The sequence below is a fragment of the Larus michahellis genome, chromosome 1 (assembly GCF_964199755.1).
Source record: "Larus michahellis chromosome 1, bLarMic1.1, whole genome shotgun sequence".
NCBI classification, from domain to species: domain Eukaryota; kingdom Metazoa; phylum Chordata; class Aves; order Charadriiformes; family Laridae; genus Larus; species Larus michahellis.
The window spans coordinates 195,440,522-195,465,946 of NC_133896.1; the positions used below are offsets into that span (position 1 = coordinate 195,440,522).

Below are 25,425 nucleotides of genomic sequence, written 5' to 3' on the forward strand. Positions count from 1 at the left end.
GCTGCGTCTTCCCCCTAAATACCTACTTGTAAACTGCAACACCGTTGCTCTGAAAGAGGTAGTTCTTGGTGGCAGCCAGAAGAACAGCATGTAGAGATCTCCTGGTTTGGGCCAGACTGGCCACTGGAAGCAGCTGCAGAAAGGAGTATGAGTGTTTCTGTACGTGTGTATAAACACACAGACATATGAATGCACATGTGTGTATGTATCCACCATATGTCGACTCAGATCTCTTTTATGTCGACTTGATGTCACCTGTTGTTGATGTCTATTGTATGTTGACTTGATAGCGTCTGTCGTCTACCTCATATTGACTTTATATCATCTATCTGTTTGATGTCATCGATCATCTATTTTATATCTATATTAAAATCATAGAATAACTTAGGGTGGGAGTGTACTTCTGGAAGTCATCTTCTCCAGCTGTCCAAGCCCTCACCAAACGCTGGACCAAAGTTACTTAAAGATCTAGTCTTTATTTTCAAAATGAAGAAAACAATTTTTTAATAGTAGAAGAGAAAGGTAATCCTCATAATTTTCCTCAAAAGATTCTTTTTTATAAGCAAGCAGTTAGAAACGTGCATCTCTATTTTATCTAGAGGGGAGTGTCTCTTCTTTCTGAGAATCAGTGGAAGCTAAGCTATCCAAAAAGGTTGATTCAGCACAGTGGTGGATGCTCTGATTTTTTTAACCCAAGCGCATCTCATTTAGTCTCCAGCACTGAAATATTCCATTCATTATATTGAGAGCCTCATTTTCTAGTTCTAGCAGTTTTTGAACTGTATGTTTTTTTAGACAGTACTTTCATTTATGGGATACCTGCTTTATAGGTTGAAATATATAGACTATAATTGTAAATGTGTTTCACTGTGGAGTTTTTTGATGGTATCAGCTATTGGAATTATGGAGTTAGGGTCTGTTGTGAGTGACTGAGAACTGCAGACTTGATTAGCTGAAGTTAATTTGTATTCAAATAACCTGATAAGCATGCTATAAGAACAAACAGCAAGGGAGCACCTTTTCATCTAAAAAGATTAGTGAAGTTCTGATCCCACTGAATTCAATGGGATTTTCTTGAGTGTATTTAAATTTCTACTTCCAGAATCAGGAAATCTGATCCTGCTCTCTAAATCCTTAATGGTTGCAGATGGTGAATGAATGAAATGATGTACTCTTTCAACTAAGACCAAATTGTCCTTTTATTTAAAATGCATCTGTCACTCTTGCGTTTGTGAAAAGTTACTAAGAAGGATTTCAGAATTATGGAAAAAAGCGAAGCGCCTTAATTTTTTTTCTTTTTTTTTTGCTTGGTTTAAATTTTACCACCACTTTCAAGCTGCTTCTTGATGGTAAGCATTTTATCTAAAGACAATTGGTCATAGACTGTGTTTTAAAAACAAAGAAAAATCTGAAATGTTTGAAGGGAATTTTATCTTGGTTTTGAGAAGTCTAATACAAATTAATTGAATTGTCTCGCATTATTGCTGTGGTAGTGTTAATTTCTCTTTCCTCCTAGCAGCCAGAAAGTATATCAGGCTCTGTTCAGTCTTCAGTATTGGGGAAAGGTGTAAAACACCGACCTCCTCCCATCAAATTACCTTCAAGTTCAGGAAGTAGCTCTTCAGGTAATTATTTATTGACTTGGGCATCTCCTTTCTATGTGTTCTGCCTATTGTAAAGTGACATGATATCCCCTTAGTAAAGATATAATTTAAAAAAAATAATCAATATCTTCTGTGTGGAAAGAGCATCATTTTGTTGATTTCTGATTGTATTGTTCACAAAATTGGATCCTAACAAATACTTGAGTTAACATGTACTCAGAGAACAATAATGTTTTATTTATGCTTTTTCAGGTAATATTTTTAGTCCACAACAGTCAAGTGGCCATCTAAAATCCCCAACTCCTCCTCCTCCTCCTTCTAAGCCTCCTGGTCTTTCTCGGAAACAATCTATGGATCTTAATCAAGTTAGTATGCTCTCTCCAGCTGCCATGTCTCCTGCGAGCTCTTCACAAAGTGAGTCACGACCTAAATTCTCCATTAAATCTTAGGCTTTTGCATAAATGCTTCCTGAGATAAACTTCTTAACCTGTGGAATGATGAAACTTAAGTGTACAGTGTACCCTAAATTGTATAAGTTGTGCAGCTTTAGGCAGGTCTCTTGTTCACTGTATGTATTTTATGTTTATTGTAACTGTGTTCGTTTTTTCTGTATATATGTATGCACCCTCTGTGTATACGTTTTAATACATTTTATGCAATTAGTATGATCTCCTCATTTATGAAAGGCTGGTAGATGATGTGATGAGATAAAGTTCCAAGTGTAGATATTTTTATTTTTTTTTCCTCTGGTGTAAAAACAGTATGTTAGATCAGTTTGCCTTTACATAATTTAAGCATCTGGTTTTTTAAATGTTATAGGAGCTGGTGCAGTTGTATCTCTCTGTATGTATATAATCTGATCAGTCCCAAGGTGGTGATACAATAAACGATAAGATGGTTTTTTAAAACACTCCTACACTGTTTTACAAATCATTGCTGATTGCAAGTGTGGTGGTGATGCTGATGACGATAGCACCATATTCTCAGGTGTTAAAATGTAAATTTCAATAATAAGTGACATCGTAGCTTAAGTATTTTCATTAACACTGACATTGTAATCATAGCTATAGATCATAAACATTTTTTAAAATATGTATGCGTCTTGAGACATTTTGTGACCAGATTTGTTTAAAGAGAAATCATAGCTGCAGTTTTTCAATTTTTTTATGAATAATTGTATACTGCACGTTCCAGTATCCTGCACAGTATTATAACACACATTTTACATTAAATAATTTAAAATCTGGATAGCTCAAGAGGTGTAACTTTTCTGCCTTCTTGTTTTGCACAAAGAAAAAAAGAAAACTTACAAAAGTTTTCTCCTAACATATTTACTCTGTCTTTATGTTAGTGGTATGAATTGTGTAAATCTGCTGCATGCAGTTGTTACTTTAAGGCTCTGATCACAACAGCTGGACGTTCACATTTATTTCCTTTCTTTCTGCAGGACATGAAAGCTAAAAAAAAAAAAGGGAAAAACAACAAACTACCTCAAGCTTTTGGGGGGTTTGGTTTTGTTTTCTATTGATAAACTGTGCTTACTGCATCCACAACAAATCTAGCTATACATGCTACATTTAAGCAGAAGGAAATACACAGTAACTCTTAAAGATGCAGTATTATCCTCTAGTTCTTAAATACTAAAAAAATATTTTTATATGATCAAAATTTGGCAAATGGGAGTTTAGCTATCTGATGAAATTTAAATCAACCCCATGATTATTGAAATAGTATATGTTCTTTGTTGAATCTGTTGTTTCCCATGATATGTTTTTAACACGATGCTATTGTGCAGGCAGTGCATATATAGTCTATGTGTTTAACATTTTAGGACAAAAACATTAATTAGGTTAACATGGTCACTAAGAAATTGTTTTATTTTGGTTTAAGTATTTCTGAGTGGAGTTACGACTTAATGTACGATAAATTATGGAAGGACTTAACGGAGGATACAAATTGGTGTATGGCTTAAGGAATTAAGCGTGGAGAATGGGTTTTCTGTGTGATTATACTGCATCCTTAACAATGAGTGCGTGCTGCAACACTCGTGTCATGTAGAAATTAACACTTGCAGTCTAAAAAATGGAACAAATTATCAGTGCTAAATAAGATTCCATTAACCTTATTATACAAAAAAGGACTGGCCTTTTATAACAAACTAGCACTCTTTATTTTTCTCAATGAGCAGGGTCTGGAACTCCTAAACCATCTACTCCTACTCCAACCAACACCCCTTCATCGACCCCACACCCTCCTGATGCTCAGAGCTCAACTCCTATTACCCCTTCTGCCACCCCTACTCCCCAAGATTCAGGCTTCACCCCTCAACCCACTTTGTTAACCCCGTTTGCTCAGCAGCAAATGTCTCTGAGCCAGGCACTGCCTGTAATGACCATTCCTCTTTCCACCATGGTAACATCCATTACTACAGGAACAACCTCCACCCAGGTCATGGCAAACCCTGCAGGACTTAACTTCATCAATGTAGTGGGCTCTGTGTGGTAAGTTTTTTTCGTTATGATGGTTTCTTAATTTGCCCTGGGTGGCTTGATTGTTGGGGTGGTAGGGTGGGGAGAGTCGGAGTGCTACAGGACTGTCCAGCATCCGTTAGGATAGATATTTTTCAGGATCTGCAATACAAAAAGATCACTCACTTCATAATTATAAAGGGAAGAGTCACTAGGAACTATTTGTATTTCTCAAATATAAAGGCCCCTACTATCAGAATATTGAAAAGGCCTATTAAGAAAACTTTATTTTCAGTTTTTTGCATGCATATAGTTGAATTTCATAAGGCTTAACCTCAGTTTAAGTGGTTTCTGAGGTTTTGCTCTTGGAAGTTTGAAACCTTTTTTTATTAATCAGAGACGAAGTGGAATATCATATGCAGACTGCTCTAATGAAAAATGGAAAGAGATTTGATATTAAAGTGTCTATGAATGAAAGGTTGTATGTAAAATACAAGAAAACAACAAATTGATCTTAACAATTTAATCAAACATCAGGGTTAAACTTTCTTTGATCCTTAAAACTCATTTTGGTGTTTAAAAAAATAATAAATGCTGCTGCCAAGAATAGATTGTGTGATATAATGTGAACTGCTTTTTAGACTAAATGAAATTTTGTGATCAATGTAAGATGGTCAGCATAAGACATGTAGTGTGCTTCAGTACAAGTATCAGACACTTAAATTACTCATCCAGGGTGTTCAGCAGTTGATCACTGTTGATTAATTAGAGAGATATTCTTTTTTTGTAGGGCAAAAAGAAAACACAAACCTATTCCTTTCCTTTTTGTTATGATAGTACATCCATTTTGAAGACTGTTGATCTTTCAGTATTTCTAGAATAAAAAAACCTCTTGTGTTTTATTTTCCATAGATTAGACCAAAGAAAAAAAATAATCATATATACTAAGAATATGGATTCACATATTTGTTATACCCTAGGCATAATGATTTTTCAAGATGCCTTGATGCTTTATCTGTAATCCCATTTACAGCAAATGATTTACTTGTCATGAGAGAGAGGGCAAAAATTCAGTTGCTCAGATTTGCTTGTACCACTTGGGTTTGATGTCTTGTCTTTCCTCTTCTACAGTGGAGCACAGACACTGATGAGTGGTTCAAACCCTATGTTGGGGTGCAACACTGGTGCCATAGCCCCTGCAGGTATAAATCTGAGTGGCATTTTACCATCAGGAGGTCTGGTACCAGGTGCGCTGCCTGCTGCAATGCAGTCTGCCTCTCAAGCAGGTTAGTGTGAATAAGCTGAAAAGCCACCCTTCAGATAGGGACAGTGTGAGAACATATTGGAAAACGATGGACAAAAGTGGCCATTGTGTGACTAGATTGTGTATTCGATGGCTGGAGCTCGGGAGCATCATACATATTTTGGCATTCAAAGTGTAGGCTATGTTTGTGATTGTTTGAAGTTGATTTTGAGGAGCTAGACTGGGGAAACGTACTCTAAACCTGGCTTGTTTGGTATGCTCAGTAGGAAGTTTGAGAGAAACTCCTAATTCAAATGCAACATTGATAATGATGACTGCAAGAAAAAAGGCATGACTGGACATAGAAAGAGGCATCATTTTTTAAATGTGCAGGGCATTTTATTTTGTCACTGGTACTGCTTTAGTCTAGTAGGACAATTAATTAGTTCCTTATTGCCTTCAAATATGACTATATAAATCTGTATGCCTCAATATTCATTAAAGCAGCATTTAAATTCTTAATATTTTTTTTTCTGAAAAGACAGTAAAGTCCAAAAAAACTCTAATGTATGATTATGGAATCAGAAATATAGAAGAGACTTCAAGATATCCATCCCTTACACTGAGGCAGAGTCAAATCTGTCTGAACCAATGCTTATCTAAACTGGCTTTAAATACCTTCACTAAAAAAGATTCCAGTCTCCCTTGGTAGCTGTTTGGAGTAATTAATTATCCGTACAAAATGTTTCCTTCTAATTGCAGTGCATCTTCTTAATTGTGAATTAAATGATATTTTTTTTCTCCTGTTCCTTGCAGACATGAAAAATAGTTGTTCACCCTTCCTCTTTACCTTCTAAGTATCAAACATGCTGTCATGTCCCACATTTGTCTTCTCTTCCTGATAGGTCGTATTTTTCAAACCTTTCATAATCCTGTCACTTTCTTCTAGACTGTCCAATTTGCTTACATCCTTCTTAAAATGTGATAACCAAAACTGGACACAAGCCTGAGCTTGGCTGATTTACCACTGTGGAGCACAACAGAATAAATGCATCTCATCTCTTTCACAACATTCCTGTTAACATTTCCTCAAATGAGGTCTGCCTATTTTTTATTTGTATTTTTCGCAACAGCATTACGTTAACGTAAGAATGGCTTTACTGGTTTAGGCCAAAAATCCGTCCAGTTTATATTCTGTCTCTGACAGTCGCCATTAGAGGATACTTAGGAGAGAGTTTAATATGAGGCAAAAGTGTGAAGTGCAACATCCCTTATATACAACTGTACCTCTTCTGGCAATCCACAGCTTTGAGACTTTCTCAGCTGAAGACTATCCACGCGGATCTTTGTGCTTAATATCCTGTGCTAGACTTCTAGTCTGTGGATTTATCTAATTGGTTTTTGAACCCATTTGTATTTTTGGCATCTACAGCATCTTGTGACAGTGAGTTTTATAAGTGTAATCTGTATGAACAGGTTCTTTTCTTTTGTGTGTTCTATAGTTTGTGATATGGATGATTTGGATGTTTGTGACTTGCTGTAACTTCCCACATCCTTTCTTGCTGTACAGACACCAAGCTAGTTACTCACAATTTTGTACTTGTTCATTTGTCTTTTTTTTTTAATTCAATGTTATTGATTTTTGGACCCTTGTCTTCAGTTCCCTAGGATCACTTTTATATTCTAATTCTGTCCTTTTGAGCACTATCAACCTTTACCAGTTTGGTGTGTCAGATTTTTACGTGCTATGCTGTCACCCACTTTACAGATGGGAGTAGTGAGCTGAGCTAGGTCAGTGGCAGACACCTCTTGGGGGATTCTGTTTGACAGCTGCTGTTTTACGGGAGCATTTGTATCCGTTCTATACCCAGCTCATAGCATACTACATACACATCTTTATTAGCGTAGCTTTGAAGAGTGCCATGGGTAATAATGCCAAAACCTCTACAAGTCACATATATCTTGCCAGAAGCCCTTGGGGGGCAGGCAGTTGCTAAGATCTGGGGTGGGATTGTTTTCTGTTAATGACTGAGAAATTGAGAGCTTGTTAATTCATTGAGCCCTTGGACATTTCTGGATTTACTGTACGAACAGTAAAGCTTTTTAAAGCCAGAAGAAGAACCACTGAAGAATAATTGCTGTGACTTTCACCACGTTCACCTTTGTGTAAATGCGTTACCAGGGTATAGGTTAGCGGGTGCAGTGTTTAGCAGCAATAGTTTCCTTTTGTTTAGTCAGCTCTCTTTAGCTTTGAATCTGGAGAACGGTGAACTGATCAACATTATGAAAAAATGCAGCATTGTATTATGTATAAAATTTAAACTTGCCAGTTTTCCAACTACCAAATGTTTAGAAATTATCCCAGTGGAGAGGTGTATTAATTGCAATACACATATATAATTAAGTAAAGACTTCCTACTAATAAAAAGATGTTTTCTTTAACAGGCAGCCCCTTTGGTTTGAAAAATGCATCAAATCTTCGGCCCTTAAATCTTCTACAGGTAATTGATATACTTGGACGCAATAATAATGATAATTTCTTCTTTAGAGGCGTGTTTAGTGCTGCTTACTGAATTGCCCTCCACAGATCTTTGAAGCCAGTTGATCAGATGAACCATTTACTGCAAATTATAATTGCTTATTTAAAACACTTAGAGCAAGAGAAAAAGCTACTTCCATAAATATAGCAGGTGGAAATTATAGTCTTAGCTCACAACAAAGCAGCTAGTTTTCAGTAACAATCCAAAAACGCTGACATTTGAATTCAAGAGATTAATCCTAAAACACAAGCTTCTGTTTTCAGGATTTGCCTAAGCTTTTATTGCAAAACATTCTTTGAACTGAAGTTACAATTATTTTGAAAGTACAAAACACTACAGTAGAATCACTCAGGGGTTACACATACAAGGCCTAAAAGCTGAGCTGAACCTGCACAGGTAGGTGCAGTAATAGCTTTAAAGAGCTTGTGGTAATGGAAATAGACATTCATGTAAGATAGGGAGTTTAGAAGGTCTGTACATATTTTCTTTCCACTAAGTACACATACAAATACAAATGTGAGCAAAAGTTGCGTATTATGTCAGAGCTCCATTTAAAATCAGAGCAGGGAGTGTTTGTGGAACCAGGTGTAGTTCCTGGATCTTGAAGTCAGCTGCAAGTTACAGGTGCAGATGTGCAGCTTCAGCATTCCACAAATGTTGCACCATGCTTCAAAAACTAATACCAGTAGAGGATGAGCTGTAGCTCTGCTACTTCCTCTTCCCACTCCAGTAACGCTCCAGAAACATGGAAAAGGGCAAGCACAGGGGGCAGTTATACCAGAGTAGAGCTCTTCTATAGAATTTAATGCTTGTATTGGTGTGATTCGGTGTTGAATTACATCCTTTCAAGCTACCTCTGCCACTTGTGTAAGCCAAGAATCGTTTGCTGAAATCAGTGCAATTAAAGCTGGGGTGAGGGAGGGGAATCAAGACTGTTTTGCTTTAACTTTTTTTTTTTTTATCAGATCTTGCAGGTTGTTGATTGGAAGCATCTATTAAAATTCAGTGGAATATTTTGAAAGTGAAAATAATACACAGTGATTTTGAAGGACTAGCCCCTTTTAATTTCCAGTATCAGTACAATCTCTACTATTTAAATTAGAATAATAAAAATGTATTTTCCTGTGGAAATATCTCGCTCTAATTTAATGCAGGTTTGTTTTCTGAGCATAAGGCTTCTTCACAAACAACAGCAATTGTAAAGTGATTAATTTTAAAGGATTAAAAAAAACCAAAAAACAAAAAAAACAAAACAAAAACACCCACCAAACCTCCAAGGAGTACATTATTATCAATGTCATGTTCATCCTAGGACAGTGGGAAACTCAGGAGTTTGATCGAATTATGCCTTTTGTTTTTAATTTTCAGCAGCTTCCAGGTGGTTCACTTTATTTTTTTTTAACCCACTCCAGCAACAACCGCAGCAGCAATTTCAGCAGCCTACTACCTGTAGTCCTCAGCAACAGAGAACAGGCATGTGCTTACAGCCCTCAGGCTGGGGTGCATGGGTGAAACAGTTTCTCCTGTTCTCCCCATCTCTCCAAGTAAATGAGCCTTTACGCAACAGGTGTGACGCAGAGCGGGAGGAAAGTCTCACTGCAAAGACTGCAGTGGCTTTGTTGCCATGGCTGGAGCTGGGTTATACTCCTTTTATTTATATCCTGTGTAGAAGAGCTGTAGCAAAACAACTGGCTAAGTATTCTCTTACTCTGGCATGAAGAGAGCCAGCCCGCTGTAGGAGTGGTATAAAATCAGCTTAGTGTTGTCCTGTTTATCGTAACTAGCAGATACATCAGATGAACAAAGAAACACAATCAGAATTACTAGAGTAAATAAAATTTCTAAAACTTCTTCCTTACACTGCTGTGAGTTGGCTTATGATCCTCACTGCTGCCGTTCAACAGAATGGTTCTCTTTGCACGAGAGAAAGTATTAGTTGGCTTTAAAGCTCTAATCTTAAGATTAATAATTAGCTCTGCTGCTGCCTGTAATTAGTGTTAAAGGCTTTAATCACTGAAGAAGTCTAAAGTCTTGATAGAGACCGATGTGTCCTCAAAATGACAGATTTTGAGTGGTTGGTTCATTCTACTTGTGCCTAAAAATCCTCCCAGCACTCATGCAGCGATTTGGGGAAAACCAGCTGCTCTGCTTGTGTGTTCTTTATCTTTTGTCTTCCCTGACATGCAAGGCTTCTGTTTACCGAATAGGCTCTACTGGATACTCAAGTTTGTCATAATAATTATTCTTTTGCAACTGTAGACTGTTCATAAATAAGATGCCTCTCTTAAAATGTTTTTATGGTGCATAGTCTCCTGTGTCACAGGCCTTGTTCTGGAACGTGCCACAGTTTAATGGGAGACTTTCAGATTTATTCCCAGAATCCAAATGTCAGTTACTAGCTGAATTACTAAAAATAGTTCATGCAAGCTCTTGCTATTGGGTTTTATTTTCTAGACATTGAGCTTTAAGGGCATTTACAAAAAGGCTGATGCAAGTCTAGTCCTTCTTGCAGCAGAAACTTCTTCTGGAGCAAATCAATCTCTCTGCATTGCCTAACGTGCCCGGAGGAACTTCTCTCTTACCATGCATGGTAGAGTAAGACTAGGGTCGTTAGCTAAAATGAGCTATTAGTAATACCAGATTCCTTAGCTTTCAGTAAGGACAAGAATGTATGTGTTCATGGTGCTTAGTGGAAAAAAACTAAGCTCCAAAAGACCAACAATTTTCTTCATTGCCAACAGAATATATACATTCTAGTCTCATACTTAGGGTTTTCCCCCAAATGTTGGTTCTGTGATTTTGTAAGTCTTTCTTGGTCATCTTCATCGAGATGGTGATGTCGTCTTAACGTGCAGTTTTTTGGTCAAGTCTACCTAGATCTTAGTGGTGTTACATCACATGGTTATTCTAAAAAAAGCACTGCACCTCCTGGAGATGCCCTAGCTCAAAAGCTTTTTTTCTCTTCTGACTGCTAAGTCATGCGGTTTGCTTGAATTGCATTTATATTACTTTATTTTCCCACTTTATGAATCAATGCATAATTTGAGTTCTAGAAAGAGTCATAATTCAGTACCCTTTGACTTCAGTAGACACTAGATCAGACGCCACTAATTCCATTTGAGTGATTACTGTGAGAACTACTCTGTTCTGAAAATAAAATTTTAAAAGCAGGTTTGGGGTTTTTTTTTTAATGAAATTAAGGAGTGTGGGGCAAAGTATGAAGATGTAAGTTTCAGACTCTTCATATTTTGATTGATTAGGACCTTTGTACATGGAGGCTTTCAGGTGTCACCTGAAGACTTTGGGGTTGGGACAGGAAATGTCCTAAGATCACAGCCATAAACTGTAGTCTGTGCTGACTGCAGGCAAGTTGACAACGACATGGGATTTGTGCTGGGTAACAGGCATAATACCATTTCTGCCAAAACAGAGCTATTTTGGGGCATTTAGCATTTGTTCGTTCTACTTTAATGGTGACTACATTATAGCCTGTGTCTACACACGCTGGAAGATGTAGAATTAAATGTTTTTTAAATGGCACTTCAAACGTTTGCCTTCACACTGGCTTTATTTACTTATTCATTGATGCCGAAGTTTGGTAATAAGGATCAAGCTTTTCATTTTTGCTAGGGGTCTGACCAAGGTCCATCCAATCAAGATCAGGCATTATCTGCCCAACAAGCTGCTGTAATTAACCTGACTGGAGTAGGGAATTTTATGCAACCTCAAGCCACAGGTACGTGCTTGCTGAGCCTCCTTTTGTAGCTGAGTGTGTATCTTGATAAATTCACACTGAAATGAAGTTTGGTCTTAAAGAAGTCTTACGTTAGATCTGAACAATTTACTATTTATTATCAGCACATGAGTTGTACAAGAAACACTGGACTTTCAAAGCATGCACTTTCCTGCTTTGTTTGGCAGTTTACTAAATGGATAATATCACACAAAAATAAGGGAACAAAAAGATACAGAAAGAAAATCCAGGGAACTTCCACACCAAACTTCATTGAGGAATGTTTCTTTAACTGTGCGCTTAACATCCAGTACGAGAAACCTCTTTGTGTCTCCACAAGCACTTCATAATCTAATTATGATCTAACTAACAGAGTATGTATATCACGTATACTTTATTCTGCACTGTTTCCAATTTGACTCTGAAACTAATCCTATTGATCCCCCTTTTCTGTTACACTCTATTCCTATGTCTTCCTTGCCTGACCCTGACAAACTTGACCCCTTTGACCTGCCTGCTTTCCCCTTCTCCTTTCTCAGTGTTGTCTCAGCTTGGCTCTGCCGTGAACAGACCTGGGCAAAGCCTTCCTCAGCAGAGACTCCAGCTCTCTTCTGCCCAGCAACAGCAACAAGCCTTGCAGCAGCAGCAGCAACAGATACAAGTAATCCAGCAACTTCACTCTGACTGTGTTTAAAAATAAACAAATACAGTTTAAAAAATACAATTCTCGGCTCCGAAAACAAAAATCTTGCCCCTTTGACTTTTTTTTTTTTTTTTTTTAAAAACTAATGTCTTTATGGTCTCACAATGAAAAACAACATGAATTTTGGCAAACTGTATCATGAAAGTTTTGAAATCTGTGGTTCTCTCAGCTTGGAGCACTGAATTTATTTTTATTCATTTAAGCCATCCACCTTCCTGATTTGCTAACATTCAAGGAGTGCTTGTGGCACATATCTAAATGAGCTCTGCCAGGTGCCAGTAGATTTCAAAATAGCATGAAATGTAAGCACCTGTAACTTCAAATGTAGCACTGCTACAGTCAGTATGTCAGAGCAACACCTCTGGCAAAGCATTCCTTTAGCGTTCTGTCATTCAGATGCTTTATGAAAATATTTTAATTTTTTTTTCTTTTAGCACACAGTCTCTTCTTTGTGATACTTAGAGAACACACACACAATGCATACACTGAAAAGGTATTATGTTAAAAATGTACTATGTAACCCAAACATTCACTGAAGTTGCTGAGTTACTGCAGTTACTGCAATGGAGAGAAAGGGGCAAAGAAACAAAGCTGTCCAAGTCCATGTGTAAAACGTGAGAGATGCCCTCAGCAGGCTTCTGTGCCACTGGTGCTGCTTGACTGTACCCATTGCCCCAGTACATGGTGTGTTCCTTTTGTCAACCTGGTGCTTCCTCATTATTATTTTTTTCCCCTCACCTTCCTCATTCTTCCTAGTGTGAAACGTAGCTTTATAGTCAACACTAACAAGCTTTTTCTCCCCTCCTTCTCGGCAGCAGTTGCGATTCTTGCAGCATCAAATGGCTATGGCGGCAGCAGCAGCAGCAGCACAAGCAGCTCACCTGCATCAGCAACAGCATTCAGGCAGCCACTCAAAAAGTAAAAGGAAAAGAGGCACACCAGCCCCTCCAAAATCCTGAGACTTGCTTTTTTTTTTTTTTTTTTTAACCCCTCTAAATAAAAAAACAATTCAGAGGGGATTTATTTTTTTTTTTCAGATTAAAAAGGAGAAAGCTTAAAAACAAATCAGTGTTTTACATTACTGGTGGGAAAATGAACTTTTGACGTTACACTGAAATAAGTGAACTGGTTTTGGAAGCCAGTCCTACAGAACTTAGAGATTTCATCTATAAAGCAGCTAGGGTCTGATTTCCTTAAGTCACTTAATTTTTTAACAGAACCTTTTATCTTGTATTTTTTACCACTCGGCAGCACTGTACATAGTATAAGGACGAAAAACATTTTAGAAAAAATGAACTTTGTAAATGTAGTATTGGTATTTGTTTATTTAGTATAAAAGGTTTGTGAACACTGTAACAAATACAATTTTTACAAATCCATTTTCTAAAAGATCTCTCCTTTTGTTCACTGGGGCTTTATACTTTTTATTACTTTATCTATCAGCTTCTTTACTTCTTTGTGCCTTGTAATTGCTCTGGTGATACAGTCCTGAAGCTTGGCTCCTGTAAGAGGACTTCCACCTAAAAATTAAAGGGAACACTTTGATTTTTCTATTTCTACTTCAGTTAAGTATCTCTAAATGTGTTTTCCAAATGAGAGTATTAAGTAACACAGTAATTCTCATGACCCAACACCTTTCACCTGGGGAGCACACAGCTTCCCCAACTCAAGCCTTAGGCAAAGAAAACAGAAACAAACTAGAGGTATAACAGAAGATGTGCTCAAAATATGTCATTTGCTGTATGTAGGTCAAGCTGTGACTTCTTTTTGAACTTGGAATAGAATCAACTAGACTATTTCAGCTGGAAGGGACCTACAACGATCACAGGGACCTACAACTTCAGGCATGCCACCTTTTTCAAAGTGAATTTCAAAAGCAAGTCATTTCATAAGTACTCAAGCAGACAGCCAGTTATCATAAAGCACCCACTTTTACGAAGAAGAGCAGGTACGTGACATCTAGGTCAAGAAAATATTATCATCTCCATAGTTTGCTGTATAATAAACTTGGAAGTACCTGGTTTATGGACAGAACATAGTCTGTCTTCGTCATCAGTTACAATAGTTACTGTTCCAGTTGCTAAGTCCTCCTCTTCAGCAGTTGGATCAACAATGAGTAAGGTACTTGTGAAAGAAAACATACACAGACAAGTTACTATCTGTTGCTCCATTAACTTTATTGCAAAGTAGACATAATTTATTTTTACTGTAGTCTTACAGAATACTTGTAATGGACTTAGTGCTCAGGCCTAAGTCCTTTGGTAAGAAAAGATTCTTACCAAAATGCACCAATTTAAAAAAAGAAAAAAAAAATACTGAAGAGGGAGATTCCACAAATTCAAGTGCACGTCTGTTAAAATACTAGCTGTTGAAAATACAGCTTTATGCCTAAATTTCACATCATGCAACAAAAATGGCATTGTTTTTTAGGTGTAGGCTGCATTAATCTCTACTAGACTTTAAGGCAAAACTCATTTCCAATGGTAAATTCATCAAAGTAGCTCTAAGTTTCTTGTCAGAGAACTCTCAACACCACTCAGACTGGGAATAGTTCAGAATGGATTTACTGGGCTCCTTAAGGCAACCAAAATAAGCTGTCATACATCACATAATGTAGATTATTGAAAGAGATTAAATATTATTATTTTTGACATTTAATAAGTTAAAAATAGAGCAAACTAATGGAAAAAGAAAAAAAAAAGAGGATCTAAAACCATAAGCCAACTTTGCACAATGAGACAAATTTGAACTTAAAAAAAGCCAAACAAGCACCATTCAGCCTTAGATTCTTTAAAAAAAAAAAAAAAAAAAAAATCACTACCATTACAAACATTTGGCTGAAGTGCAGGTATCAGGACAGGAAAGACTTTAGCTGAAGTTTTCATGAAGCCTCAGTTTAGACTGTTAAAGTAAAATTTAGTATTGATGTAATCAAACTCAGTGGAGCGGCTGGAGAGCACCTACACTGAGTGATGCTTATGACAAGTTTGTAGGGCGGAAATCAGTAGCCAGGCTATATAGGAGCCGATTACACAATATAGATGGAAGGGTAACAGAACTTTTCAACTGGAACTTGTATGCAATGCATAATTAATATCCATGCTATCTGGGTAATTTAAAACTTCACCAATAGTTTCAGATTGCCATTTGATAGCAATAGTGTAATGAAAACATCAGTCTGTAGCCACGCTACTCAAAAATACTTTTATTAACTCCATCCCTGTGCTCTGTGCAGCATCAATCGGCCCTTTGCATGACACGGGGACCTGGCACACATGGAGAGTTCAATGCATCAGATTTATCATTTACATACAGGCTGACTCCACAGGAGCCAGCTGTGGAGCTGCACCATGCTCCATGCCAGCGTTCCTCGCCCATGGCCATGCTACTCAGCAACCCAGAAGTTTTATTTATTCAAGGAGGGCTTTTACGCAGAAGAAAAATGTCTCTGGAAGCCAGAGTATGTAAAACATATTATTTAGAGGGCTGTATCAACAGCTGTAGAAAAACTAATAGAATTAAAAAAAAAAAAAAAAATCCAAACCACCCAACACAGGCACACCCCCCCTCATTATTTAGTTTTAGGAGCAAAAGGGAGACTTAAGTAACTTGTTAGATGGAACAGTTGGTTTCAGTGAAGGGAACAAAGCCCAACAGACTGTCACTGAAAGCTTTCTTCCAAAGGCAACTTTTTTGTCTATTGGCAAGTATGCGTGATCTGTGTGCAAATAATACCCTGCTGACAACTGTCTGCCCATCACGCTATCCAAACTCTCACTTTCAGTCTACCTCAAACATCAGACCCGCAAAAACTGCTATTAAAGCAATTAACAAAAGCACTCTAAAGTACTGATAACTTCCTGCTTTGATTCATTTTGGTAATCACTCAGTCAACATTTGAGTTCGGTGCTCCCCCCACCCCATCTCATATTTGAATGAAGGATCCTGTTAATCATTTCTGCAAATACAGATCAATGTGCCATAAACCCCTGATGTCTCTAAATACACCTAATCTTACATCAGACTCATAGCACAGCGAGCATCATCTCGTTTGTCATCTTCTACTCTCCAAATGGATACCACCTTAAATAACTGCATTTCTTATGAACAGCAGCAGAACACATACTTAACATATTTGGACTAATGAAGAGATGGTAAAAAATTTCAGGTGAGGAATGAAGTTATGAGATGTGATTATTTTGAATTCTCATAATCAGACTCTTTACCTACATGAGCAATGACTTAAGAGTGCTGGTCATACTTCATTGTGGGTAATTATGCTCTCAGTTATCCAGATGCTCTGTTGTTCTAACTGGACCATTATTCTTACTTCCCCTGTTGACTAAATCCTTGGTATAAGGATTTAGTTATTATATCAGTTATCTACATAAACTTCTAAAACATTAATTATATTGGTAACAGTCTTTCATCTCACAGATACTGCAAAAACATAAAACAACACCTATTCCCGTACTTTTAGGCATATCTTTTAGTTTGGAAACTAGTTCTGATTTAAGTCACAGGAAGAAGTTGGACAAACTTATGTTATGTTGTGCGTACTCATTAACATCACAGAACTACAGCTCAGTTCAATAAAAGAGACCACGGACTTAAGATGAAGTGAAACAGCACTGCTGGAGACCGCGTGGTCTCGCTAGCAGAAGCGTATAAGGGCAGAAACATCATTGGTGGCATCCTGTCTTTCACTTCTTTAACACACACAGTTGTTTGCATAAGTACAAAAGAGTTACGAACTTACTCATCAAATATAGCAAAGGATGTGGCAACCGGATGCTTTCTGATAATCAAAGGATTCTTCTGTTTTAAATTAACTTCTGATAAACCAGTTTCTTGATTTATAGTAACTGATGGCAATTGTACTGAAGAGATGAAAAAATTACAAGGGTATAATATTAACATTGCTGGTTTAGGTAGGCCTAGAGATGTCAAAGACTACTGAAATATTTAAGTTGTTCTTTTACCATATTGGTAAACCACCAAAAACAAATCAGAATAGAATTTTGGCTACATTAGTGGTGTTCTGTACAAAAAATTTCTTGAATTTGAGGAAAATATTTAGCTTAGAAATACCCATTCAAGAAAGTATTCTCCCCAAGCTAACATTCTGCCTTACACAGAAACATTTCTGCTTCCAAAATGCCATACAATTACATTAACTTTAGAGTCATACTTAACAAAAACTACTTCCCCCAAAAAAACCTACTGGACATATAAAAATCAATGCAATCTGATCTTCAGATAACTCTTGCTCTGACAACCCATACGGTGTTGGAGACAAGAAAATCAGGAGCAAAGTAGCTACAGGAACTCAAAGGCAAGCAATTCTGTTAGAAAAGGAGGACTAGCTGCAAGCTTGCCTTTATACTGCCTCCTACGTGCATTTATAAGCTGTGAATAATCAGTCCGTATGTTGCAGGCATTAAAACAGGTTTTTCAAACTGCATTAAGCTGGGAATATTCTGTTGTGACAAATAAGCAAAGCCCCCAACAACTTATTCCGCCCGCACAAAATACATTAAGAAGGTAAGACCCTGACCTAGACATTAAAGTTGTTTATAACCACTGCTGAAAGATTCAGATCTCTGACACACAACGACACATGGCAGAATAGCTATTAGTCTTGTAAGAGAGCAATAATACGCATACAAAAAGATCCTGCTCCCTGGTGTTACACATCTATGGCATCCGTACTATCATTTCCACTTTATATTTGCATTTTAGTAATTTAGCATTCAAAAGACAGGGAAAAAAAAACAGTCTTAAGGAACTGTGAACCAGTGTCATGTGATTCAAAATTAACAAACTTTTCCAAGCAACACTAACGAGAGTGCGTTTCTTGCTCTAAAGAAGACTTACCATTTTTTAATGCTGCTAACAAAGCAAAGGTACTGGCATCCAAAATGTTTCCATCATAGTCCAGACATATGATATCACAGTATAACACCCAAGCAAGCTATCGAAAAAAGGTTTGCACATGTGAGATAAGCAGCTAAGCAAACGGTGCAATATCTAAGAAGCAGCTGGACACATGAACAAAGATACTTATTTCTACCATATGATTTTTACACTTCAGATGTAAACCAAGCTATGAAGACTAAAAAGCAAAAACAACAATGAAACAACCTATAACCCCAAATACCTTCTTTAACGTCTCAACACTGTGACCTTATTAGTACATCCATCTTCATTTTGAGATACAACTTACCTTGCCATTTGCAATACATAGATCTTCTTTCGCTATCACCTGTGAACTAAAATAGAATGAGAGAGTAAACCAGGAAACAGAAAATTGTCTTGCAGAGTTGTTTGTGTTTTAAATGCATTAAGGTGATTCTTACTTTTCAATCACATCTGCGATGAACTGGCTTGCTGCTTGAGCCTCTTCACCAGGTGGTCCAGAGCGAAACCTCGTTGAACAGAGGGATGGCAGTTCTACATTTGGAACTAGGTAGCAAGAATCATTAGTCATTAACTAAAGCAGGCAATGGATATCAAAAATAGAAATAAGACAACACACACTCAATGCCATTTTATGTACTTCAAATGAAAGGCAAGACCAAGAATTTTTCAGTCAAGCTTTCCTAATTCTCCCCTCAAAAATGAAGTTGTGCATGAGTTTGTATCAAAAAACTTGTAGTACTCTGTACTCAGAAACTGTATATTCCACAAAGAAGCACAGACTCCTAACTACCGTTTTCTGTTTGTAATCCTGCTATGAGTATCATGACCCCACACAAACTCACATTAAGCATTCTTAAGGAGATCAAGAAACAGCAGCATTTTCATCCCACTGCCTGACTTTACAGGTATACTATCCGCTTTTCATCAACCATTAAAACCTGATGCTTCAGACATGAAGTGAAAACGTGCATAAACATTTGTGAAAAAAACCTAAGCATAACCAAGTTCACTGAAAACGACATACTTTGGAGATGCCGCATAAAAAAGGGATTTAGTCTAAGCTCACAGTTCCACAGAACTATTTTATTTCAAAAGAAACTCCAAACAGGAGTAAGGATGTACCCCTGGGACTTGTACAGTTTGAAAAATTAACAGCTTATTTCAATGGTTTTAAGAGTTCAATTTTTTGCCTACTGGGACTTCCAAGACAAAAGTTAATGTGCCTTTCACAAACTTGCATGCCACAATCTTTTATAGATGAACTGCCTTCCCCCTCTCAACGCACATACTTCCCCCTGCTGAAGGTTTCTTTTCAGCCAGGCCTGGAATTGGCAATAAGGCAGCAGCTTTACAAGGAAAACTCACAAGCAAAGCGGGGGGAATTCTGAAATTTCTGAAGCACCACTACCTGTATGTCAATTTGGAAACTGATTTTAAGGAAAGGAATATAATTTTACCCAAATTCATTATTTTAAGAAGTCTTCAGAACGCACTCAACCTGTCCCATCATTACAGCCTTTTAGCTGAAGCACTACAAGATCTGAGTAAGATCCATACTGAAAAGCTTACCAATATATCCCTTATTAGCAGAATCTACCGCAGGTGCAGCAAGTTCCTGGAGAAAAAAGAAAAAAAAAGACAAAAATGAAGAGCTGAATTTTGTACAAAAAGATTTTCCAGCTATTCTATATAAAAATGATCATTTTCTTGCCAGTTATCATTACAATGAGATTTACAAGAGCCATTTTTAATCAGTCCCTGCCTGTATTTTTCCTATGAGAAAATTCAATACAGGGACATGAAGTGATTTGTCCCATCACTCATGGCAGGCCAGCAGTAAATTGAGGCTACAAGGCACTTAACAGTCCAGCCAACTAATTACCAATGCACTTATTGAACAATACTCAGTAACTCTTCAGTTATGTAGCCTTTATCTAGAAATAACGAGGACTTTATTTTTGTGTATATCTTTCCCTATACACAATACACACCACGAAAATACCTGTTCTCAGACTATACAGGTAGGATTAGACAATCCAATTATATACTAACTTTCACATCCAAAAGTAACTCAGGTGAAAGACTGTTATTGTGTTTGACTGGCATATTATTGTAACTCTACCAGGGATTTAATCATTCTGAACACAAATGCTAACAGTTCAGCTAATAGCTAAATTAAAATAAAAAGCAACCATACCGCTTTAACTCCACAAATCACCGTAGTATTTCCTAACTTCACCAGGGCAGAACCATCTGCAGTTGTAATTGAACCTGAAGAGAGAAAGTGATGTTCAACAAAATCTATTTTTCCATTCCAAGAGCCTTAATTAATGTCCACCTTGACAAAGTGTTTACTTTCCATCATTTTATACTAAACATACGCTAAATAAAGTCCTGATGAATCCAGGGTGGGAACAGAATCTATTACAAGTCTCTATCATACAGAACAGGTGAGGCTGGAAGGGACCATTGGAAGCAGGTCATCTGGTCCAACTCCACTGCTCAAGCAGGGCCACCTGGAGCCAGCTTCCCAGGACTGTATCCAGACAGCTTTTGAGTACCTCCAAGGATGGAGACTCCACAACTTCTCTGGGTAATCTGTGCCAGTGCTTGGTCACCATCACAGTAAAAAAGTGTTTCCTCATGTTCGCAGGCAACCTCCTGCGTTTTAGTTTGCGCCCATTGCCTCATGTCCTCTCACTGAGCACCAATGAAGAGTCTGGCTCTGTCTTCTTAACACCCTGCCTTGAGGTATCTAATTACATTTAGAAGATTCCCCCCTCAGCTTTCTCTTCCCTAGGCTGAACAGTCACAGCTCTCTCAGCCTTTCCTCACAAGAGAGATGCTCCAGTCCCTTCATCGTCTTCACGGCCCTTTGCTGGACTCTCTCTAGTATGTCCATCTCTCTTGTACTGGGAAGCCCACTGCTGGACACAGCACTCCAGGTGTGGCCTCACCAGTACTGAATAAAGGAGAAGAATTGCCTCCCTCAACCTGCTAGCAATACTCTGCCTAATGCAGCCCAGAATAACGTTGGCCTTCCTTGCAACAAAGGCACAGTGCTGGCTCACGTTCAACCTTGTGTTCACCAGGACTCCCTGGCCCTTTTCTGCCAAGCTGCTTTCCAGCTGGGTGGCTCACAGCATATATTGGTGCCTGGCGTTCTTCCTCCTCAGGTGCAGGACTTTGTGCTTCTCTTTGTTGAACTTGATGAGGTTCCTGTTGGCCCATTTCTCCAGCCTGTCAAGGCCCCTCTGGATGGCAGCGTGACCTCCTGGCACATCAGCCACTTCTTCCCAGTCTGGTGTAATCTGCAAACTTGCTGAGGGTACACTTTACCCCATCACCCAGATCATTAATGAAGATGTTGAACAGGACTGGACTCAGTATTGATCCCTGGCATAATTTTTTAATCCAGAAATCATAGACAGCTAATGTAAGCCCACCTCCTGGCTGATTTACAGCAAGACCTAATGGAAGGCAGCATTGTACAAAGGAAAAGACCTGCACTGTCAACTTTGAGCAATAATCAGCAACTGGTACACTTACCAATATTTTACTTTTAGAAATTACTAGGTGTAAGAAAGTCAAGTAAGGTGCTGCTGCTCACTGCATAAAAAGTATCTTGCCTCTGCTTGAGACAGTTGCTCATCAAGCTTAGAACAAAGCAGAAGCCAGGAGTCACTGCCTGTTTCAAGATGCTAGGACATCAATTTTGTGTTGGTCAGGATACACCTAGACACTGCCTTCAGCATCTATAACATATGTTGCTGATCTTAGAAAGGGACAAGCTTCCACGACCACCTTAATTGTGCCATGCATACCAGTCCAGGAGCAGAACTGGTGGCCAGCAGGTCGAGGGAGGTGATTCTGCCCCTCTACTCTGCTCTGGTCTCACCCCACCTGGAGCACTGCGTCCAGCTCTGGAGCCCTCAGCACAAGAAGGACACGGACCTGTTGGAACGGGTCCAGTGGAGGGCCACAGACGATCAGAGGGCTGGAGCACCGATGCTATGAGGACAGGCCGAGAGAGTTGGGGTTGTTCAGCCTGGAGAAGGCTCCGGGAAGACCTTACAGCAGCCTTCCAGTACCCAAAGGGGGCCTATAGTAGAGATGGGGAGGCACTCTTTATCAGGGAGTGTAATGATAGGACACAGGGTAATGGTTTCAAACTGAAGGGGGGTAGATTTAGATTGGATATCAGGAATAAATTCTTTACTGTGAGGGTGGTGAGGCACTGGAACAGGCTGCCCAGAGGAGTTGTGGATGCCCCATCCCTGGAAGTGTTCAAGGCCAGGCTGGATGAGGCTTTCAGCAACCCGGTCTAGTGGGAGGTGTCCCTGCCCAGGGCAGGGGGGTTGGAACTAGATGATCTTTAAGGTCCCTTCCAACCTAAACCATTCTATGATTCTATGAACTGAATAATTACATTGTGCACAACAGCCCAGGAGCAGGACTGAATAACAATGCTCAAATATATTACTGTACCATTCATTCTCTTTAATGCTTGTTGAAACTATAAATCTAAATCCTTTCTCTTTCTTGTTTCAAAATGTAAGAACCAAGAAAACTGCTCAGCAAGTCATTAAGGTCACTATTATAATCTGAGATACCTCCCCCATTATTATTAATCCAAATAAGCACTTGCCTATGTTGACAGTAGTTGCCCGGAATTCACCTAACTCCCTTCCATCGGGTCGACAGTTCTCTTTCTAAACAAAAATTACAAAGTTCAAATTAGAAAACATATTTTATTAAATAACACACCAACATTTATTCCATAGGAGTTCATATAAAATAGTATTCTCTTCTTTCTAGCAGATATAAGCAGCTACAAAAACGTCAAGGAAAACTGGGTCGCGTTCTAGCCAGTTTGTCATCAACTGATACGTAGTTTGTGATTGTAGACCCGCAAAAAAACCATTTTTTTAAATTTATCATAATTTACTTAATAAATAAATATAACAATAGATTGATCATCTCAAGAGTAAGTACTACAGGCTAGATTCAGAATATCCTCCAAGAATGAATACTCACTGATACCTTAAAATGAGAGTTTCTACCTGTCTGCATTGTAGGCAATTTGCCTCCCCCATCCCCACCTAGTGAAGCTCTTAATGTTAGAGTGAACTAAAGAAGAAAAAAACACACAAGTCCCAAAAAAAACCCCACATTCAAATACTGTCAGTCAGAAGCTGTACAATACCTTAAGTTAGAAACTGCATCAATTCACCATCACGTTAGATCTGAATTAGCATTCATCACAATTTCAAGCTTCTCAAAAGTAAATACTTTTCGTTCAATTATGAGAACCAAAACTGACTGCAATAACACTGGACCCATTTCTAAGTTGATACTACCTTAGTAATGGATAGACTAATTCAATATACAAAAAAGTCAGTGGTTTTCCTTCACAGTTACGGTTTGCATGGATAGCAGTAATATTGTCTATTATTTATTTTTAGTAGCATCTAAAAGCCTGGTCTGACATAATTTTGTACTAGACACAAACCTGCATCACCATCTTGGTCAAATTTAACTCGCGTTCCTTTTGAGGCCAACGGAAGCATTTATTTACCCAAGTTGAACAGAGACACAACCTGTTGCAGCACTAATGCCACAGATGATAGATGGAAAAACATGTTGTGAAAAGCATCACCATTTTTGCCCCGCTCAGTGACTTTTTTGCTTTTCCCTTATACTTTCAGCTTTCCATACAGACAAATTAGAAAAGCAGAAGCAAGCAAGAAAAAAACCGATTGCGAGCAATTTATACACGCATATCATGTTTTACTCACCAAAAATCTTCTGTAATATTCCAATGGTTCCACCGTTCTACAACAAACAGAAAGATAAGTTCACATGAAAGCTCCCAAGTAGATAAGAGACAGCAAAGAAGATAAGAACAAACCTACAACAAATAATCTGAGAATCAAGACAACCAGGAAAGCTGCTAAGCAATATGTTACAGATAGATGAGGAAACTCCAAATTGATCTGAGAAAAATATGTTTTGCTACGTTCACTTCCAAAGTGCTTCTTCCTTAAAAGGAACCCGTCTGCATATACATCTAACACAACCTACTAGCTTTCACCTCAGTAACCTTGACTGTTAGTTTTAATTCAAAAGGAGTGTTTATTGAGACAAGGATGTAGAATGTTTTTGAAGAAATGTAGAAAGGGTTATTGTATTACAGCGTCTGAAATATTTCTTAGTTCAAGGACCACATACAGACTTACAAAATGGTTTAAAACAATTTTACAGCCTTGAATGGTTACAGTTTTTCCTTAGAATCTTTAAGAAAATATAAAATAAAGAAATATGCCTCACACAGTGCTTCAGTTGAGAAATAATTAATGCTTATTATTAATTATATGTTACTAACAGTGTTTGTGTTATTAGTATTTTAAGCAGAGAACTTTAAAATAAAAAAAAAAATCCTAAAAGCGTCACTAGTACTTGAACAAAGCCTTCTCAGTTTTATTAAAATAAGCACTTTTTTGTGAGGGGGAAAAAAAGTGGCAGGGACACCTCCCCCTAGACCAGGCTGCTCAAAGCCCCATCCAGCCTGGCCTTGAACACTTCCAGGGATGGGGCATCCACAGCTTCTCTGGGAAACCTGTTCCGGTGTCTCACCGCAGAGTAAAGAATTTCTTCCTAATATCTACTCTAAATCTCGCCTCTTTCAGTTTAAAACCGTTACCCGTCGTCCTATCGCTCCACTCCTGATAAAGAGTCCCTCCCCATCTCTCCTTCAGGTACTGGAAGGCCGCTCTAAGGTCTCCCGGAGCCCCCTCAGCGCCCCGGCAGCTCCCCCCGGCAGCACGCCCGCACCTTTCCCGTACCGGGATGCCCCAAAGCCGCAGATCAACACGGCAGAAGGAAGCAGCATCGTAAAGATGGTAACGGTTAAAAAGAGAACACACTGGAGCCCCCTCCCCTCCGGACCCACGCTGCTGGGGACGGCGCAGGGCCGCGGAAGGGTAAAGGTGCCGGTGGCCCCCGCGGCGCCGCCTCAGCCCTCAGGAGGGGGCAGAGAGCAGCCCGCCACAGGGAACGAAGAGCGGGTGGGACACCCCAGCGCTGCGCAATGGGGAGGGGGACAACGGCCTCCAGGGCCGCTACTTACTTGAAAGCTGTCGCCATGGCGGCGCGGCTGCCGTCCCGGATGTGCTGCCGCCTTGTGACCCGGCAGGAATCGGAGCGCCGGCC

General features: G+C 38.6%; 2 protein-coding genes across 28 annotated transcripts in view; one reads left to right on the forward strand and one right to left on the reverse strand.

Annotated features, from left to right (window-relative positions):
* SUPT20H (SPT20 homolog, SAGA complex component) overlaps positions 1–13,356 on the forward strand; it is a 35,605-nt gene extending 22,249 nt beyond the window's left edge. For 5 of the 27 annotated variants that reach the window (XM_074567138.1, XM_074567163.1, XM_074567179.1 and 2 more), the window contains 8 exons: positions 1,517–1,625; positions 1,857–2,018; positions 3,793–4,105; positions 5,204–5,358; positions 7,761–7,816; positions 11,486–11,591; positions 12,128–12,249; positions 13,107–13,356. In XM_074567138.1, coding sequence (XP_074423239.1) covers positions 1,517–1,625; positions 1,857–2,018; positions 3,793–4,105; positions 5,204–5,358; positions 7,761–7,816; positions 11,486–11,591; positions 12,128–12,249; positions 13,107–13,250 — 1,167 coding nt within the window. In that variant the 3' untranslated portion in view covers positions 13,251–13,356. Of the gene's footprint in view, positions 1–1,516; positions 1,626–1,856; positions 2,019–3,792; positions 4,106–5,203; positions 5,359–7,760; positions 7,817–8,820; positions 9,001–11,485; positions 11,592–12,127; positions 12,250–13,106 lie in introns of those variants that run through there. The other 22 variants (XM_074567259.1, XM_074567270.1, XM_074567170.1 and 19 more) reach the window with 12 other exon arrangements.
* Positions 13,357–13,596: 240 nt separating this feature from the next.
* On the reverse strand, positions 13,597–25,425 carry EXOSC8 (exosome component 8). The gene is made up of 11 exons (XM_074567396.1): positions 25,343–25,425; positions 24,012–24,048; positions 22,862–22,925; positions 20,411–20,484; positions 19,783–19,828; positions 18,651–18,756; positions 18,518–18,563; positions 18,169–18,265; positions 17,051–17,171; positions 14,309–14,415; positions 13,597–13,811 (listed from the first exon to the last, which is right to left on the reverse strand). Exons 1-11 carry the CDS (start codon positions 25,357–25,359, stop codon positions 13,696–13,698), a joined length of 831 nt encoding a protein of 276 aa, XP_074423497.1. The 5' UTR covers positions 25,360–25,425; the 3' UTR covers positions 13,597–13,695.

Coding starts and splice junctions, on each gene's coding strand:
- EXOSC8 (XM_074567396.1), bottom strand. Junction 18,266..18,517: donor TATGTATTGCAAATGGCAAG/GTAAGTTGTATC, acceptor TTTTTTCGATAG/CTTGCTTGGGTGTTATACTG. Junction 13,812..14,308: donor ATGTTCTGTCCATAAACCAG/GTACTTCCAAGT, acceptor TTTAATTTTTAG/GTGGAAGTCCTCTTACAGGA.